Source organism: Aythya marila, assembly GCF_965140915.1.
Source record: "Aythya marila genome assembly, chromosome: 19".
Lineage (NCBI taxonomy): Eukaryota > Metazoa > Chordata > Aves > Anseriformes > Anatidae > Aythya > Aythya marila.
Genome location: NC_139060.1, coordinates 7,146,981 through 7,165,329, shown reverse-complemented (window position 1 = coordinate 7,165,329; position 18,349 = coordinate 7,146,981). Strand labels below are relative to the sequence as shown.

Here is an 18,349-nt window from a genome sequence, read left to right as displayed (position 1 = left end):
GGCTCTGTCTGGTTGTCTCTGTGGTCTGACAAAAGCAGCTTTTTAAGACGTTGCAGCAAACTGATGTAACTATGAGCAAGACCCCTGCTAATTAATTGCTGTTTTGTCCCACGTTGGGTTATCTGTTTGATCTTCTGTTGGTATCAGAGGCAACGGCATCCTGCTTCCAGTGACCACACTTCTTGTTTTTTTCCAGGTGCAGCTGCAGGCTCAGCCTTTGGCAGTAAGTAAAAACATAACTGAAATGCTGGCATTTAACATCTCGGTGCATGGTCCTTGTGGATGTTACTAGGAAAAAAAAATGGTTATTTTCTGTCCATTATCATTTTCCAGGCAATAAGTCTTCCCTAATTGTGCCTTATTTTCCATTCTGTCAAAGAGTCTTATATTTTCTTTCTTTGACTTCAGTAGCCTCATTTTGTCTCTTCCTCTGGCATGGTTTCCCCCCATGAGGTTCGTTAGAATGGCAGCCGGAAAGGAAATAAAAAAAGACTCTTCAAAAACACCAGTGCTTGCTGTGAACTTTTCCCCCCAGTACTGCAGACTTCTGCTCTGAGAAGGAGCTGGGTTTGAATTATTTGGCATAGCACCCAGGCTGGGTCACCTTGGCCTATCTGTAAAAATATATATACAGTGTGTGTGTGTCTGTATGTACACGACACGTGTATGTATATGAACATATGTCTACGAAGTGTCTGCAGCAAAGAGTGGGGAGCTCAGGAGGGATTTCTCTTGAAAGACTGATGGAATAACAGAACTCCATGTTTAACAAAGCTGGAGGTAGTTTGTTATCAAAGAGCCTTGAGTTTTGGGCAAGGAAGCTTGGGTTTGAGTTTTGTGGCTCAGAATTAGGCCTCCAGAAGAAACAAATCGTAGAGCTGAATGAATACCGAGTTCTTAGTTTGCAGGCAAGTGGAAAGAATTGGAGGAGGAATACTTTCAGATAAATTCATAAGCAATTAAGAAAAATGCACCTCATTGAAAACTGGAGGACAGTTTTTCTGGGTAAATGAACCATATTTAGATTTTGAGTAATTACATTTAAAAGCTTCAAATAAAAAACTAGGAGTCTCCCTTAAGGAGTTTAGGATTTAAAAAAAAAATGCTCCAACAGTCCAAAATATTCTTTGCTTTTCTGGTCAAAAACATTTTGGCAATTCTTTCTCCCTTTTACACAGCTTGGCATTCTCAGCTCTGCATTTGTTTCACTGGAAAATGTTTCCCATCAAAATTTTCTGCCAGGATGAAGCTGGGGGTGTGCTTAGAGCAATGTGCAGAAAGCAGACAGGAGGGATTTGTAACCAAGGCCAGTTAAGGAGAGATTATTTAGCTTGCATAGGAGACTAGAAGTGACCTAAATTAAGTATTTAAACTAGCTCAGGGCTATTATGAAATTAAGCACAATAATCTGCATGAAGCAGTGGGACAAACAAGGACACAGGGGCAGCAGGTGTAAGTTAAGCAGGAATTTGTGCTCCACATGGTATTTTAGTCACGGCTGTTACGGCAAGCGCGATGCGACGGGCACCGCACCCCGGAGCGCTCCTGCTCAGCGCCGCGGTGACTTGCTGAAGTTAAGCCAGCAATTAATTTGCCGTGTGGAACGAAGGACGCCAGTGGAAATGAACAAACGGCGACAGCAGGGGTTGATATCGCCGGTGCTGAGTGGCTCAGCGCCTTTGGGGGGTCAGGAGGGAGTTGTGCTGCTCGCCACGCTGGGGTAGGCCCGGCTCTGCCATCTGGCACGGAGACGTCAGCGAGCACGAGCCCACCTTCAGGCAGGGTGGCCTGCGAGCCCTGCTCTCCCCTCCTCTCCAAGGCGCGCTTTCTTTTCCCCTTTTTGAGCTTAATTGGCAATTAGTTTATGATAGAGCTGTAAGTATTTAAGCCAATATCTGCACCAACAGAGTAAGCTGATATGGCCACAGCCTCCAGCCCCTGCACGCACGCACGCAGCGCTGGCTGCATCCAGCGTCATCAAGCCGCCATCGCCTTAATCCTCAGAAACCTCCCGGTGCCCCAGTTGTAACCACGCTGAGAAATCGGTCACCAGTTCAGCCTGAGCAGCAGCAGCCTCACAGGCTGGCAAAGAAACCTTCCACGCCCCGTCAGTAAGTGCCTCCCACCTCTTCTCTTTGCTTGCTAGCGTTTGAGCGACCGCAGCGGGTTACCACTGCAAAAACGACCACCGCAAAACCCACCACCACCACCACAACACCCACCAGCACCACCACTACCAGCACCACCACCACCAGCACCCCCCTACCCGCCACCACCACCACCCAGCCAGGTGGGTGCCACACTCCCTGCTTCGCCTCCACCACCGGGCTCCTCTTTTTGGCTTCTTACCCCCCGCCAGCTCCTCCGGTGTCACTGGGGAACGTGTGGGGCTGCTGGGTCGGTGGGCCTGGTTATCTGTGTGCGGGGACATGGATAAAAATCACCCTGAAAAGGTTCACAGCTCTCAGCCTCTGGGCAGTCCCAGTTTGCTTTATCCCCTTTTCAGTCCAAGGGCACTTTGACATTTGCATCATGAGCTAGGAGCAAGCGTTGTGGTTCCTATAACCACAAATCCAGCCATTTCAGGTCCACCTCAAAGCTCCAATCCACAAGACAACCATGCAACGGGTTAACATCCCTCCTCACCAACCAATCTCAATTTGCTGTTGCTCTGTTACCATCAGGGCAGCAAGAAGTGAAGCCAGGACTGGATGCGGGGGAAGCAACACTTCTCCCCTTTTTAATTTTTATTTTTTTTAAGAGAAGGTTTTCGAATCTCCCTTCTAGAGCCACCTGGCAATATTGACCTGCAAAAGGCTGGCACGACTGCAAGAGATGCTCACTTACAGCTCCCATCACAAGGCAAGGGAGAAAAGCAATGAGGACTTCACTGTCCCACTGCAGGGAGAGACAAGCAGAGCTGTACCTCATCCTGCTCCAACCCCAAACCTCCACACAGGATACCACAGCAAGCAGGACAGCTGCCCCAGTATCTTTGCTGGCTGGGTGCTGCTCCCAGAGAGCGATGGGGAGGGCTGGGTTGGGCTCTGCCCACCCTTGCACTCTCTCAGCCAGGAAAACTGCCCAAGGGGGAAGCCACAGACTGAGAGCAGGGCAAAAGCTTTGCTAAACCACCCCAGGGACGGGCCATCAGGTCAAGAGACAAGCTGGCTCCATCCTTGCTGGCTCTCCAAACCCTGCACCAGGCTCAAGGACTGAGCGCAGGCTGCTGCCTTTTCAAGGGCAGTGCTCGTAGGGACGAGCCGCACGCTAACGCTCCCCAAGTGGCAGCTGCACAAGAAGCAAGGGAGCGTGCTGGGGGCTGGAGCTCACACACGCCTCCAACACCCTTTCCTAATTTCTGCAATCACTCCGTGGAGGAAAACCTTTGTGCTTTTTCCCAGGGTTCCACCTTCCCTCCCCTGCGAACAAGGAGACATCGTTTTCCCTTTTCTTTTGGAAATGAGCAGATAAAACTTAACAGCAGGACATTTTTTTAAGCTTCTCATGGGGGAATTAGACACGCATTCCTCCCATTGCCATGCTTTCTGGGCCTGATATTTCCCGGGAGGACGTTTTACACCCACAGTATGTTAGTAACAGTCTGTCTGGGGGAGCTGCCAGAAGCCAGTCAAAGGGATGAGGAAACTTGATTGCATGTTTATGCAAATATAGCTATATTCATGGAGGTACCCTGCTTGAGTAGTTAATTGGGAAGCCGGGGGGCTATCTCCAACTTCCACGGAGCTGGAATGACCCTGGGCAAAAGAATTACCATCTTCTTGCCTGCTAAAAAGTGCTCTTCACCCAGGTACACGATATAGATGTGTGTGAGGAGGTTGTCTGCCACCCCTGCTCTGCACTCCCGTCATCACCACGTCCTCAGGCAGTGACGAGGAGCTGCATCTCCACCACGCACTTGGGGTCATGATTTTTATCCATGCTCACCCATAGCAACATTTTAGGTCTGTTTTTTGTTTTTTTTTTTTTGTTTTTGTTTTTTTTTTGTGAGTGCTGTGTATACGTGGGTGGTGTGTGTAGTGTCTGTCTCATGTATGATTTGCAGCGCTCTGTCTTGCTTGTGTCATACATCCGGGGTGGGCAGGGAGGCACCTGTGTGGGGTTGGGGGTGAAGGGGGTGTTTGCCCAGCTGCTCTGGGCAACCTGGAAAACATCCTGCACTTTGGGGTTTAGTCCTTCTCCTGCTTCCTGGCCAGAGCCAATGCTTTCATTACCTAGTGTTAAGGGACAAATAATAATAATAATAATAATAATAAAAACACAGAACAGCCATGGCATCCCTGGCTTTATAAGGGCAGGGCTGAGCTGAGCTGCTTGCCTCCACCCAGGTCCCCAGCCCAGGTTTTTGCACAGCCAGCTCTCACCCCAGAATGGTGCATCTGGGATGGGGCAGTCCCTTGGGGGGGCTGCTCCAAATAGGATGATGCTCTGAATCCTCCAGCAGCTTGGCAATAGCCAGACAGTGTTACATGGCTTTGAGCATGGATAGGGAAGCAAAGTACAGCCCAGTTCTACTCTGCTTTGAGTTTAAAAGAGTTGAGCAGAGTTTGCCCGATTCCTTTTTTTGTGCAGAAAAGGAGATGCAGGTTTGGGTTTTTTCACCTGCCGTTGCCCTGTTATAGAGGCAGTCTGGTCTCCCTCCTCTACTCTGGCATTTGGGTCCCAAGACATTCCTCCCCCTCTGGTCCTGCAAAATGTAAAGTACTTCCTTAAATACCATGAGATCCCAGAGGGGCTCTGAATCAAACTCACTGGGACCTCAGAGAAAACACCTCATTAAAAAGGTGACCCTTCTAGCTCCTGGCAAGATGCCCATTTGCAGGAGACGCAATAACCCCGAGCCGGGTAAGAATCCCCAAATGAGATACTCTGTCATTGCCTCCCTCCTGAATTTCAGAAGTATTAAACAAATCCCTCCTTCCTTTAGAGTCAGCTCAGCCAGATGGGCATTAAAAAAATCCTGCTAGGGCCCTGCCCCATCACGGTGTTGTTTCACCCTCTAACATACGCACTGTCTTTTGCCCTCTGAATTTCTGCTTCCCACCATAAGCAAGCATCATCAGACCAGCCTCTGAGCTCGCTGCCTCTGTGCCCGTGAAAGAGAGACAGAAAAAAACAGGTATTTCAAGCCAGACTGATGTGTTTTTCCCTTCTCCTTCATGCCTCCGCACACTAGTGGGTAGCAGCAAGGCAGAGAGCAGCATAGCACGTAGACTTAGAGGAGTAGATTAGATTTGGGTTGTCTCTGGGTTGCATGGATCTGCTAGACATCTGCTTCCTTTGGCTGCTCGTGGTGTTTTCTGTGGTCAAGGTGGAGCTGTGGTCACGCTCATAGGACGCTTCTGTGCCCATTCGCCTGTAATGTGGTGAGAGGGGGAAAGGATTGAGTTTATGGACACGGTCTGTGGTCTGAATGTACTCAAGGCTGCCAAAATGGGTAGAACGAAGGGAAATCACAGTTACCCTAAGGAGGATGAATTAAGTGCTATTCTCATTTGCCTTCTGCAGATTTGTTATTTCTAAACCTTCCTTGAAGCCTGTGAAATTCTGCCTTGCCATTTGTTACAATTTTCCCCATGTTCAACATAAGCAAAAGGAACTTTTTTCCTGCTTCCATTTATCCACCCTCAACAGTTTGTAACCTGGTAATTCCAGCAGTGCCAATTTACCTCTGGGAAAACCAAAACCAAGCCCAGAAGGGTCATGGCATGTGATTAAGGAAAAGGGCTTTTCCAAGGTCCTTCCCCACTACTCCTGTGCTGTTTCCAAACATTACTTGCCCAGAGGTTTTTTTTCCATAAAATCTGACTTCTTGATTCTACTTAACCAGAAACCCACGAAGACCTAGTGTTTTCACCAGGGCTGATAAAAGCCCCACAGATAAGACACGTCCAGTGCTTCCCATTCATATGAAATGGGTCTGGGGCTGAAACAAGCCTCTCCCACTCCCAAAATGTAAAACTGTCCATTAATGTCACAGAGCTATAAGGGAAAGGTTCTCAGGATAATGAGCATTAATAATTTTCCTGGCTCTGTAAATGCGATCGAGTGGAGGTGTATGTGAATGACTAAAAAGCAAAATGCCTCCAGGGCTGTTTTTTATTGTGACTCTAATTAAACCCTTGCCAATTTGCACAGGGCTTTTTTCATATTCTCTTTAACACCATATTAATATCAATTGGTTTCCACTTTCCAGCTGAAAAGGACAACATCTATCACCTTCTTTTAGAGCTCGTCATTTAAAAAAAAAAAAAAAAAAAAAAGATTTTTTTCTTTTTTATTCTGCATTGTTTATTATCCCCTTGACGAGGCTGGGAAATCACATTTCTCTCCTACTCGGGTTTGTCCTTTGAAACTTGGCAAGGATCAAGGAATTTTTTTTTTCCTCCTCCTCCTTATGTTACCCAACTGGAGCTTGAAATTAATAATATGGCTTTTAAAATTGTATTCCTTGGTTTGTTTTCTAGCAAACCTGAAGATTGTTACCAATATTGAGGAGACGGGGAGGGCCATGGAGCCCGTGGGGGTGAGGGTTTGCGGAGAAATCAAACAAGAAGTGATCTATAAATTTCCTGCTGTTTTAATTCCTCTGCAGTGGCTTGCAAATTCTTTAAGTGGCATTTCCAAGGCAAGAGCAGGGCCTGAAGGAGAGCCTAGAAGTTTAAATTAGAAACTGGGACTTGGTGCCTCTATCATAAAATACCTGTGCTAGCTCTCTGTGTGGTGTTTAAAACAAAGCTCCTCAAAGCAAAGAGGGGTGGAAACCAGTCACCGAAAGCCCTTGTGCAAACACACAGACCAAAAGCCATGGTTTCAGAGGGGCTGTAGCACTTGTACCAACCAGGCAAGTCATGAAAACCTGCACAGCACGTGCTTGGAGGGACAGCCGCAGGGCCGAGTTTTGTCCCCCAGAGCTCTGGCTCTGCATCAGAGAGAAGCCAAGCTCCTAGCTGGTTTCCAGCTCCTCCAACACACCTCCTAATGTGTTTTCCTCTTTGATTGCTACAAGACTACACCAGCTTGTCAGCGGCTGCCCCACTGCAACTGGGCTTTCCCCCGGCCAAGGCTGGCACAGCATCAGAAGGTAGGAGACGCGTGGTTGAGCTGGGTCCTGCTGGCAAGTTCCCCAACACCCAGCAAATGCTTTAGTGCCTCGCTCCACATCTCTGCTTTCCATGCATCTCTCTCCTCCTCCTGCTCGGGAGAAGCTCAGAGTTTGTCTATGCCCTCCACGCAGCTGGTAGTCTGGTGAGGCTGGATTGAGCCTCGGGGTTTACTTGCATACATGAAAGATGAGGACGATAAGTGGTACAGAAGATTGTTCTCAGCTTGCTGCTGGGGTGAACAGAGAGAATCATGGAAATCCTGTTGTCTCCCGAGACCAGAGTCTGTTTGTAGAGCAGAACAACTTTGTAAACAGATAGGCTTGTGTCCTTTACAGCATAGATGCCTTCTTACAGATTTCCTTGCTTCACTTCTCCCGTGTGTCTACCAAAGGCAAGCTATGAAGCTCCCGGTGGAAACCTTGGGACGCTTCGTGCTGGCTGCTGGGGCTGAAGTTTCTCCTCCTCAGGGTTCCCACTGGCATGCTTTGGCAGTTGCCTGTTGGTGCTCAGCCCCCTTTTTCCAGCTGAGGTGCCTGTAGTTAGCTCCCTTGCAGACAGTAGCACCCCTTCCAGTGCAGAACAACTGAAGCTGGGCCCAGGACATCTGGAAATACTCAACTCGGGTGCACAAAGTGCTGAAATTCAGGCTCTTTGGAACTGTTATGCTTTTGGACCTCTCTAACCTCACAGAGAGACAAAATTATGTTTTGAGAGAAGATTTATGAGAAAATTATGAGAGTAGTTTCTCTGTCTCTCTTCGTATTAGAGGACTCTAATTTCCAGGAGACTTTGTCTCTCATCCCTGCCTCAATGCATCTTCAACCACACACAGCTCCCCAGCCCTCCCTAGATCCCTGCCTAGAACTTCTGGTCCCTTTGTCACCTTTTCAAGCAAGCGAGTACAGGATCTGTATTAAATCTGGTGTTCTTTCTACCTAACACCCCCTTAAGCTGTTCAGCGCCCAACAAATGCAGCAGCCCTCGGACCCAAGCTGAAGCCACCAGAGCCTCCCAAGAGCATTCAAGGTAAGGCCATGGCCCTTTCCCAAGGATGAAACATGGCAGTTTTCTCCCTCTGTGCCCATCAGCCTGGACAACACACCCATCCTCAGCGTCTCCCAGCATCGTACAATCTGTTCTCCTCCTCAGAGGGTCTGGCCCAGCTCCGTTCTCATCCCACCGAGGTTTTACTGGAGACATTTTTGGGACTAGCAGTTGTGGATAGGCAGGACAGCCTGCTGTGGAGCTGGGGGGAACCAAAGAGACCTGAGGAGGCCTCAACCCCACAGCAACCTCACAATGACAACAGCAAAAACTCCCCAAGCACCAAAACCCCAAACTTCTGTCCTGAAGCAACGACCTTTAACGCCTACACCGCCGTAATTCCCTGCTGCCTCACGCCATGCAGCAAAGGGCTCCCACAGGCACCATCCTGGCCAGGGGCAGCCACTTCTCCTGGTGGATTAGCCACCACCAAGCCCAGCTCGGTGGGCTCTGGGGGCTCTGCCCCCATCACAGCACTCAGATTTGTCGTGTCATCTCATGTAGTGGCCCCGAAGAGCAAAGCAGGGCGCACAGCACATTCTGCAGGCAAGAAGCACAAGAAGAAGCCAGGTAGGTGCTGGTGTGGGCAAATGGGCTGGAGCTGCGTGGGCCCTGTGGGTCCCCTCCTCAAACCATGCCTAATTCCGTAGTGTTTGAGCTCATAGCTGTGCTCCTAGCAGCTTTTGGGGGGCCAGTTGGCCTGGCCCCCATCAAGCCAAGGCCGCAGCTGGTAGCTGTGTAGGGGGGACGTGTGGATGGCTCCTCTGCCCGGCACCCGGCTCTGAGTGATGCAACATCACTGTGCATGGAATTTCTCATGCATCAAAGTTCGAGGAGGGGAGAAGAAGAGGAGAAATTTAGCAGCTACCAGCTGTCTGGTGCAGAAATAGCTTGCAGCGCTGCCAGAGCGGTGTTCTTGGCTTGGCTCGTCATTGTTCTCGTACCAGAGATGCTCGCAGTAGTGTAGGACGCGAAGTGGTGCTAAGTGGTGAGAAAAAGCCTGTCTCTGATTTTTCTTAAGCATCCTCAAACATCTCCAAACTCATCCGGCTCAAACCAGACTCTGGCCCAGTGGCTCCTATTGAAAAATATAAAGGTAAGGGGAGGGAGCGCGGTGCTCCGGGGCTCCCAGTCCTTGGGAGAGCGATGTGGTGCAGCAGCAACAGGCACAGAGAAAATGAGGTGTCATGGGATGAGTACGAGTCATGGGATAGCTGTAAGAGTGCATCCTAGGGCAGAACGATGCTTGGGAATTGCAGCAGCCAGAAGTATTTGAGATGAAATTTGTTGGATATTGTCACACAGAAGCTGTTTCACAGGGGGTCAGGATTAGTACCATCTCAGCTCCTCCTCAGGCAGCTGCGAACCACGGGGAAACCTCTGCCCTGCTCCATCTTTCTGTCTTCATTTCATTGACACAGATCTCCTCCTCCAGTCCTCTGTGCATGCCAGCCCACGTCCTTCCCTCCTATCCCTCTGCCATCCGTGAATGTTTAATGCAAGAGCCTGGACAGAAACCCCAGCTCTGAGCCTGCCTCTGCCTCCCAACGGCCAGGGAAGCTCGGACCTGCCTGACACTGGCTGACAACTGCTCACAATGTCCCCTGCCAGCTGGCTGGGACGCCTCCTGAGCAGGATGGCAGTGCCACAGGGCAGCTAGCGTCCCTCCTCTCCTCCTGCTTTGTCCTTTTAAACTCCCAGAAAGATCCATCATCCTGAGCCTCACACTGCCAGCGCAGTGAGGCGCTCATCATCCCGATTCAGAGTAATAAAAAGCAAACACAAGAAGCCAGTAATCAACTTCCTCTGGCTAGAAATTAAACATGGGTGGTTGTTTTCCAGCACACGCACCTGCAGCTGAGAGGTCAGCCCAGCACGCTGAGGGCACCCCTCTGCTGTGCCAGACAGCCCCGGTCACCCCCTGGTGCACCAGCCCACCACCCTTTGCAGAACCCCCCACAAGCCACTCTTCCTTACACACACGCATTTTAAACCACCCTAACGTGCTCAGCCACAGCTGAGAGTCACCATAATTCACAACAGATACGGAGCAGGGAGGTGAGCACAGAAAGGAGGAAAAGGCCAGAGAGGCAGCCAGGGTTTACCTGAGCATGCAGCAGCTTCAGCTCCAGCACAGCCTCGTCCAGGGCCTTCCCAGTGCTCTGCCTGCCCAGCTCCTCCTTGCCACAGCCAGGCTGTGCCATACCGGGCCATGCCGGGCCAGGCCAGGCTGTCCCAGTGCAGTGCTCCAGCTCCTGGAGCCCCAGCAGAGCCCCAGCCCCTCACCTCTCCCTTCTCCTTCCAGGCACCAAGCTGGGCTCTGCTCATTAACGAGGCATCTCTTTAATTAACACCTGACACCACTCCACAGCCTGCTTTCTGCTGCTGTGATTATGCATCTCCTTGAAGAAATAGTGTCCTGGGAACAGCTCCCTCCTGTCCTTACCCCTGCAGGGACAGACCACCCCAGCCCCACTCTGAGCAAGGGTCCCCAGCCCGATACCCCCCTGCAGCAGCAAAATACGGCCCCCAGTGCACACACACAGCCCAAGCAGCCCCATGTAGGCAGCGAGCTTTGCCTTTTGCTGGAGCAGAAGGCTCCTCCAAAGCCTGCGGCTCCTCACCTCCACCCGTGAGGGAGGGAGGCCCTGGGCCCAGCTCTCTCCTCCTCCCCGCAGACTGCGAGTGCTACGGCCACTCCAACCGCTGCAGCTACATCGACTTCCTCAACGTGGTGACCTGCGTGAGCTGCAAGCACAACACGCGGGGCCAGCACTGCCAGCACTGCCGCCTGGGCTTCTACCGCAACAGCTCGGCGGAGCTGGACGACGAGAATGTATGCATAGGTGAGCGCCTGAGCCGCCTCGTGCCACTGGGTGGGCTTCGGTTCAGGGGGGCGATGCGTCCACCTGGGTGCTCCCAGAGGATGGCAGCTGTTAGAGCAGCCTGCCACGCCATCAATTTCCTGATGGCAAAGCCCAAATAGTGTTTTCCAACTAGATTCAGCTGCATTGCTGTAGCAGGAGTTGCTTAGACATGGGTGGGGGTGGTCTTTGTACCCATGTTTGTGCTGTTGGACCCCTCTCGTGCAGCCGTGCCCCCCCAGCCCCTGGGCTGTGCAGGCTCTCCCAGGGCCCTCCCATATCACGTAGTCGGGCTCTCCCCAAATCCCCAGCATCTCCAAGGGGGACATCAGCAGGCACAAAGTCCATGGGCAGGACAAGGCCTGATGGCGCTGTCTTTGGCCAGAATGTAACTGCAACCAGATCGGCTCCCTGCACGACCGCTGCAACGAGACCGGCTACTGTGAATGCAAAGAAGGCGCCACGGGGCCCAAGTGCGACGACTGCCTGCCCAACTACTACTGGAGGCAGGGCTGCTTCCGTAAGTACCCCAACAGCACCACGGGCATCCAACCTGAGCCAGGGGCAGCAGGAGGAGGGCCCAGGCACAGGGGGATCTCCATCACCGCCTGCTCGGCTGCCCTGTTATGCTCAGGCTTTGGGGTGAGTAGACTCCGACCATTCCTCCCAAATCCCAAAAGCTTTGAAGTCTGCAGCACCTCACTCTGTTCCTGCAGCCTTGGGCCTGATCTAGCCCTGTGAGGGTGGGATAATTTAAGCCCCGGGAGCCATAAAGGAAAGCCAAAAAGCTTTCTAGCTTCTGCTGTAATCAAGGGGTTTAAGGCACTGTGGACAAACTCCCCTCACCTTCCTTCCCTCCCATCCCGTAGCCAACGTCTGCGACGAGGAGCTCCTGCTCTGCCAGAACGGCGGCACCTGCTACCAGAACCAGCGCTGCATCTGCCCCGTGGGCTTCAAGGGGGTCCTGTGCCAGCAATCGCGGTGCGAGGCCGACAAAAAGGACTGCGACGGTGCCCACAGCACGCGCGCCGGCCTCGGCACCGTCCTCCTCGGCGTGCTCGCCCTCCAGCTGCGCGGCTTCGTGGACCTCTGAGGGCTGGGAGGAGGGAGCCCAGCCGAGGCACATCACCCGAGGGACCTGGGGAGCCCGAGGTAACGGGTGGCTCTCCCCACCGGCTCCTCCGCCTTCCTTCACGCTAGGACTTGCACAACGTCTTTCGGTCCACTTTCCAAGCAGAGAGGTACGCAGAAAACCAGGGGCCGACTCCTGCCCACGAAACCATCCCAGCTGTAGCCGGGGTGGCCACAGCACCACGCCAGCTGCCGAGCAGCAGCGAGGGGACTGCACCAGTGCACACCAGTGCACACCAGTGCCGCGGCCCCGCAGGGACCCGTGGCCCATCCTTCCTCCCGCGCAGCGATGCTCCTTCCCTGCTCTGCACAGGGCAACCAGGGACCACCAGGGCCCTGGTGAAACAGTGCCGCGATCCAAGGGATATTTTTTTTACGATTAATTTATTTACTTTGGTATAGGCTGGGATGTTTTTTTTTGTTCCTTTTTTTTTTTTTTAAAACCCCTCTCTTAGTGTCCCATTTTGAAAGAGCCTGTCATGGTACCTCCAGAGCCCCACCACACTACAGGGAGGGAGGGCAGAGGGGGCTCTGGTCCATCCTTGCTGCATAGTCTCACATCCCACTGGCGGCCGGGCCATCCACGTGCTGTTGCCTACAGCTCCAGTTGCTGCATTGATTTTGTATTTCATTGACGGGTTTTGTTTTCTTGCACTTAAGGAGAACATAGGGGGCCATTAGGCATATGGTGTGTGAGGAATGCAGTGTCTTATCCACCCATTTCCGTATAGTGTACGGTTTAAATACTTTTTTTTTTTTTTGGTAGAGACTTATTTTTCTTTGGATTAAATGTTATAAAAAAAAAAAAAAACACAACTTAAAGGGACGTTTTGCCATGATGGTGTACTCTCCTACAGTAAAGCAACTATCAACTGCTGCTTGATCACCCCGTTTTCCTTTCTGTGTGCACAGTTAATTACAGGTAAAGACTTTTATTTTTGGATTCATAATGTCCTCTTGTGTTTTCTGAGTCGCTACCAAGGTGCACCACATGGTGAGGGAGAAGGGAGGGAGGGGTTGCTTCATCACTGAGAGCCATTAATTATTTCTCCTAATTACTTTGCTGAACTTAGGTTACACTACTATCTGTAGACAATGAACAGAGCCTGAGTGATATATTAAGCGCCGGTCTTGTGCTGAAATGCCATTTCCAAATGAGCCTGCAGCAGAAGGCTGGAGAGGCCGGGGATATTTCTCCGGGGGGGGATCTCAGCTGTCCAACCCCACTGCATCACCCCACAGAGCAGGTGCCGTGCTGCAGAAAAAGCTGTTTATTTCAATATCTTCAAGCAGCCACGTCAGTATAGAGCTCATAGAGAATCACCTCATTTAAGGCTCGTAAACGTGCTGCTATCGGAGGAAGCGTATGCAGTCGAGCATATAAAAGAAGGTAGGAGAAACCTGAGACAAGAAATAAGGGAACTCTGTCAGAACAAGAGGAGCATCATCAGCACAAGAAATTTAATTTTGTCTTAGCCAAAGCCTTACCAAGCCAGGAGCTGGTTGAACAGAGGAGTGCACCAGCAGGATCCTGCCCTCTGAGCCAGCCCAGGAGCCCCATGCAGTCCAGGCTGGAGCCACTCTGGCATTTCCAGGTCTGGTATCCTTGCCCGAGTGCTGCTCCAAGAAGTTCTCTCAAGGTTTCTGTTCTGTGTCAGTGCTCTGTTGTCCTGTCCCTACAGCTCACACTCATCACTGCTTTTGGCTGGCACTGGGAACGGACCAAGTTTTGCACACCCAAGAGGCTGCAGCATCGTCCTGCCTAACGCTGCACACCCCAGCGTGCAGCCACCTCCACCGAGAGGATGCAGTGAACTTTTCATAAAGGAAGCAGAAGAAAACTGGAGTGAAGGCACAAGATAGATAGTGGCACATCAGAGAGCAACATGAAGAAATGTGGGGCCTATTTTCAGTGGCCAGGACTTCAGCATTTAACATCACAGAGGAAGGTCACAGGACTTAATTAATCCACCACAAAAGAAGCGAGGGTTAAACTCACTCTGCCAAGATCTGATTTCTGAGGGAGGGGGCTGACACAAGCATTTCCTCCCTTTAATGCAGTCGTTTGCTGTCTGTTGCTATTGACACTTGCTCTTTCTTTGTACTTTCTTACTGAGATATATTTAAAATCCTCATACGCTACCGTCCGTACAAGTAGTAACACAGAACAGACTGTAACAAGATCAAGATCTCTAATGGCACTTCTGGAAGGTGAAGCACACATTCTCCTCTCCTTGCACTTGTGTTTTTCTCCAGCAAATTAGATTAAGCAACAGAAAATTTACTACTTCATAAAGCTATATCCCAGACAAGCTCTGCACCCAGCAGCTTCCCTGCAATTGCACACTTTTATTGCGATGCAAGCAGGAACGTGTCAAGGAGCAACAGCACCGAATTCCTGTAGAAAATAACCACAGGAGAGCACAACAAAGCTTGGAACAGCCCAAGAGAGATTGCTGTAGGCGATATACCACTGCACTAGCGCTTGGGGGGATTTTCCTTTGGTTGATCGGGTGTTGTTTGGTTGGGTTTGGGGTTTTCTTTGTTTGTTTTTAGGATAAAATGTCACTGGCTTCCTAACCAAGTCACGAAGTTGGTGCTGCCTTCCTGTGAAGCCCAAGTAGCACTAATGTTCAGTCCTGGACCTCTTTAACCAAAGCCCGGTGAATAGTTCAGTAACTGCAAGCAGACGTGGTGCTAATCCTCCTGCAGTTCTGCCAGAGGACACTTGAATACTGTTCAGGAAAAAAGAGAAACCAAACACAAGCCTACCCTCCACCCTACCCCTACAATCCTTAGGCTCTTGCTACTGGTGCAGAAGCACAGACCTCAGAAATAGTAATTGCAAAGGACAAATGCTCCAGACTTCATCTCCCAGAGGAAATTAAGTGGCATGCAGCCTTTGAGCAGGAGCAGAGGTGCAAGTTCCAGCCGGGGCAGTCAACCTCCTGATCTCCTCTTGCGGTTGCTGCACGGGGCTGCCCCTGCTTGCTGCACATCAGGACGCTGTGTTACCTGCCTAAATGCACTAAACAACTTGCAGTCACCTAAGAGAAATCACCGCAAGACAGGAAAAGATAATCTCACACCAGACTTAAGCCTGGTATTTAAGAAAATAAAGCTACAGAAAGCTTCAGTGCTGAAAACCCCTCAGCTGCAGCCGCCAGTTAGCGGAGAGGTGTACACAAGGAGAACGGAGCATTATTGAAATCAGACTGAGAGAAACCAGCACAGCAAGTACCTGCAGAGCCTAAAGTTCTTCTTTAAGAGACGTTTGTGCATTAAGAGGGAAGTTGTCCTAAATGGGACAAGCTGTCCAACGAGCTTGCTACTTCACTAGTGGAAGGTTAACCAACGGGTACTTCTCTTTCCGAGAAAAGCCACTTGCGCTCTTTCAAGAGGTTTTCGTGTGTATCCTGCCGCCCGCGTGCAGCCGGCATTTGATTCCTTTGAAAAAGTTTTTAAATTATACTTCTGTCTGCAAAGAGGTGACCTCTTCAAGCTGTATAAGAAGAGCTTTTGATTTTTCTTGTTTACCTCAAATTCTTCTCTGTTTTTTAACTGTTTAGAGTACCCAACAAATCTAGGTATTCCAAACCAAAGCTGCCCGGTGAGAGGGATCACAGCGGCCGGGCTGGTCCCACAGCCCCAGCTGTAGAGAAGTCAACAGCAGCCTGGCTTTATGCACATTTACTTGCTCACCAGATGAAGTGTGAAGCCTATAGGTGCCGTGAGCTGCAGACAGAAGAAGGGGGGCGTAAAAGAATCTGCTGGAACTTACCGGGTATGGTGGTGGTTGGTTGGTTTTGTTTTGCTGAAGATGGGCAAGCAGATGCCTCATCTGCAAGAGGGGTTGTACGCCTTGCGCAGGCTAGAGTAGCAAAAGCAGCACGCTGTTAGTGGTGATGGTCTCACCAACCACTTTTATTCTGTATTTGGCTTCTGTGAAGAGCCTCAGAAGTAAATAAAGGATAAAGGCGTTGAAGTATAGAGAGCGTTATTGCCAGAAGTGACAGCAGATCTGGAGTCTGAAGAGCTTTCCATCGCCACCCTTCTGGCAGGGATGTGGTGCTTGGCCACTGTCATGCAGAAACTGGCTAAAAATTGCAGTGATTTGAGATGCAGAAATGAGCTTCAGACTGTCCTAAAGGCTCCTTTTATCATTTTTATTCTTGAGGTGTCATAACAAGCATCACTGCAGGGTGAATCGTGTGAGGAACGCATAAGAATATCCATTTTTTCCCCAGTGCTATGTTTTCTCCCGGCCAGCAGCACTACAAAGCTCCAAAAGCTCCATCCCCACCCTGCTCTGTGCTATTTCAGGGATTACAGAGAAGGGAAACCTCCTTTGTAGCAAAGGAAGGAGATCTGGCTTGATAAAACAGCGCAGGCAAGACAAAATGGGACAGTCACATCAGTGAAGCCTGTCAGGGTGATAAAACAAGTTTTCTACTTTTTCACAGTATCGAATGTACTCGAGCTACCTTTGTTTTCATTCCTATCACTGTTTGCCTGGGAGTTCGTGGCAAATTAGTCGAGGCCTTAGCAGACAGGTACGTATGGCTGGAAGGTCTCGTGTCAGCAATATTCAATGCACAAGACTGCTTAGCTTACATTTATTTGTATTAAAGAATAACGCATTGGGCTCCTTTCCAAGCATTTTAAAGACAAGAAAGGAGACCTAATATACGAGTTGGGAACGAACCCGTTGTGGCAAGAGACTGTATTATATTGTTAACATTATAAATTCCATTTACAATACAGCAGCCATTTCATCCATCATTTATTCATGTAGACTAGAGGGAACATCTCGCATTTCTAGGACCACAGTTCTGCTTATCCTCGGTATTGCCACAGTCCATAGGCCACGAATAAAGAGCCCATCTCCAGTCGTTGGCTGTTTCAGTCTCTCCTGTCTATATGGAAAAGTAAACCACGACATCTCACCACACTTCAGTAACTACAAAAAAAAAAAGTCAACTGAAATCCTGGGGTTTCCATGTTATATTTGGGTCTCACCTGGGACTGAGAACATTGTTTGCCCTCATCGGTATGTTTGGCCACTGCAATTCCTTCTTGCTCTAGGAGCACACACTGATGGGTGCTGCCATGGCAGGGAGTTATTTCCTTACACAGGAACAGACTGAGCTCCTTGCAGGGCACAACTCAGTCTCCCAGCCCCTGTGCCTTCACCCCTTGAACCCAGCTGCCAATTAGTTTCTGCACACAGCTCATCTACACACCAGTGCTGTAACACCTCATCGCCTCACCAGTGCTACCAGCACTGGAAGGGTGAATTTAGACAAGAGACTGGGAAGAGCTGCTGGTGTTCTCGGCGCTGCATAGGCCTCCCCCTCAGCAGCATCGCTCAGCTCCCGTGACTCCCACCCCCAGTGTGAGCGATCACCAGCTCCCAGCGTTACTCAGGCGCGGGTCCTGCTGCCACCAGCGCACCGTGAAGCAAAACCCTCCCAGCTGTTTTTCCCCAGAGCAGGTTAACACCTCTGCAAGCGCTCAGCTCCTCTGGCAGGCTGGCAGACTTCTGCGGGTGTAACTGGCAGAGCCACCCTGCCCCGAGCCAGCACCCAGAGCACACTGCACGTACAGTGAAACAGGTAAGGAGAACTTCTTAAAGTACCTGTTTGGATGTTCTCATTAGAGATACGGCTCTGGTTTGGAGTAGTGGTACAGAAAACAATTGGAGTAAAGTTTAAAAGAGCAAGGAATAGACAGAATTACAGTACACCTTCACAGGTAAGCCTACTTCACATACAACCAAAGAATTAAAAAAAAAATAATAATCACAAAATAGCCTAATACTTAGAAGAGATTTTCCCTTCCTAATGGTACCAGTAACCAACAGCACCACACAGGGAACTGGTTTTGCACTGAGAATTAAGATGCCAAGCTTGGAAGAAGAATGAAAGCCTCTGTGTAAGAATTTGAACATTTATTCCAAAGGTTTTTTTGGCACAAATTCCAATTAAACTGTTTCCCATTAACTTGTGTTGAATATATTCTTTACTGATTTTTCCAACTTCTGCGCTCGGTGAAGGAGAATCACTGCACAACCTCCTCTGTCATCACTTCTGAGATAACATTTAATGAATAAAGCAACCTACACTCACAGCTTACAGTCTGCCCATAATACTAAGTATTTTAAACACACAATGGAAATAGCGG

The 18,349-nt window shown here is 50.1% G+C and overlaps 1 protein-coding gene across 1 annotated transcript in view; it reads left to right on the top strand.

The window, feature by feature from the left end:
• Positions 1–13,088, top strand: part of NTNG2 (netrin G2) — a 46,509-nt gene extending 33,421 nt beyond the window's left edge. The window contains exons 5-8 of the mRNA XM_082775396.1: positions 197–223; positions 10,850–11,017; positions 11,421–11,555; positions 11,905–13,088. Coding sequence (XP_082631522.1) covers positions 197–223; positions 10,850–11,017; positions 11,421–11,555; positions 11,905–12,128 — 554 coding nt within the window. The 3' untranslated portion in view covers positions 12,129–13,088. The remainder of the gene's footprint in view (positions 1–196; positions 224–10,849; positions 11,018–11,420; positions 11,556–11,904) is intronic.
• The last annotated feature ends 5,261 nt before the right edge of the window (positions 13,089–18,349 follow it).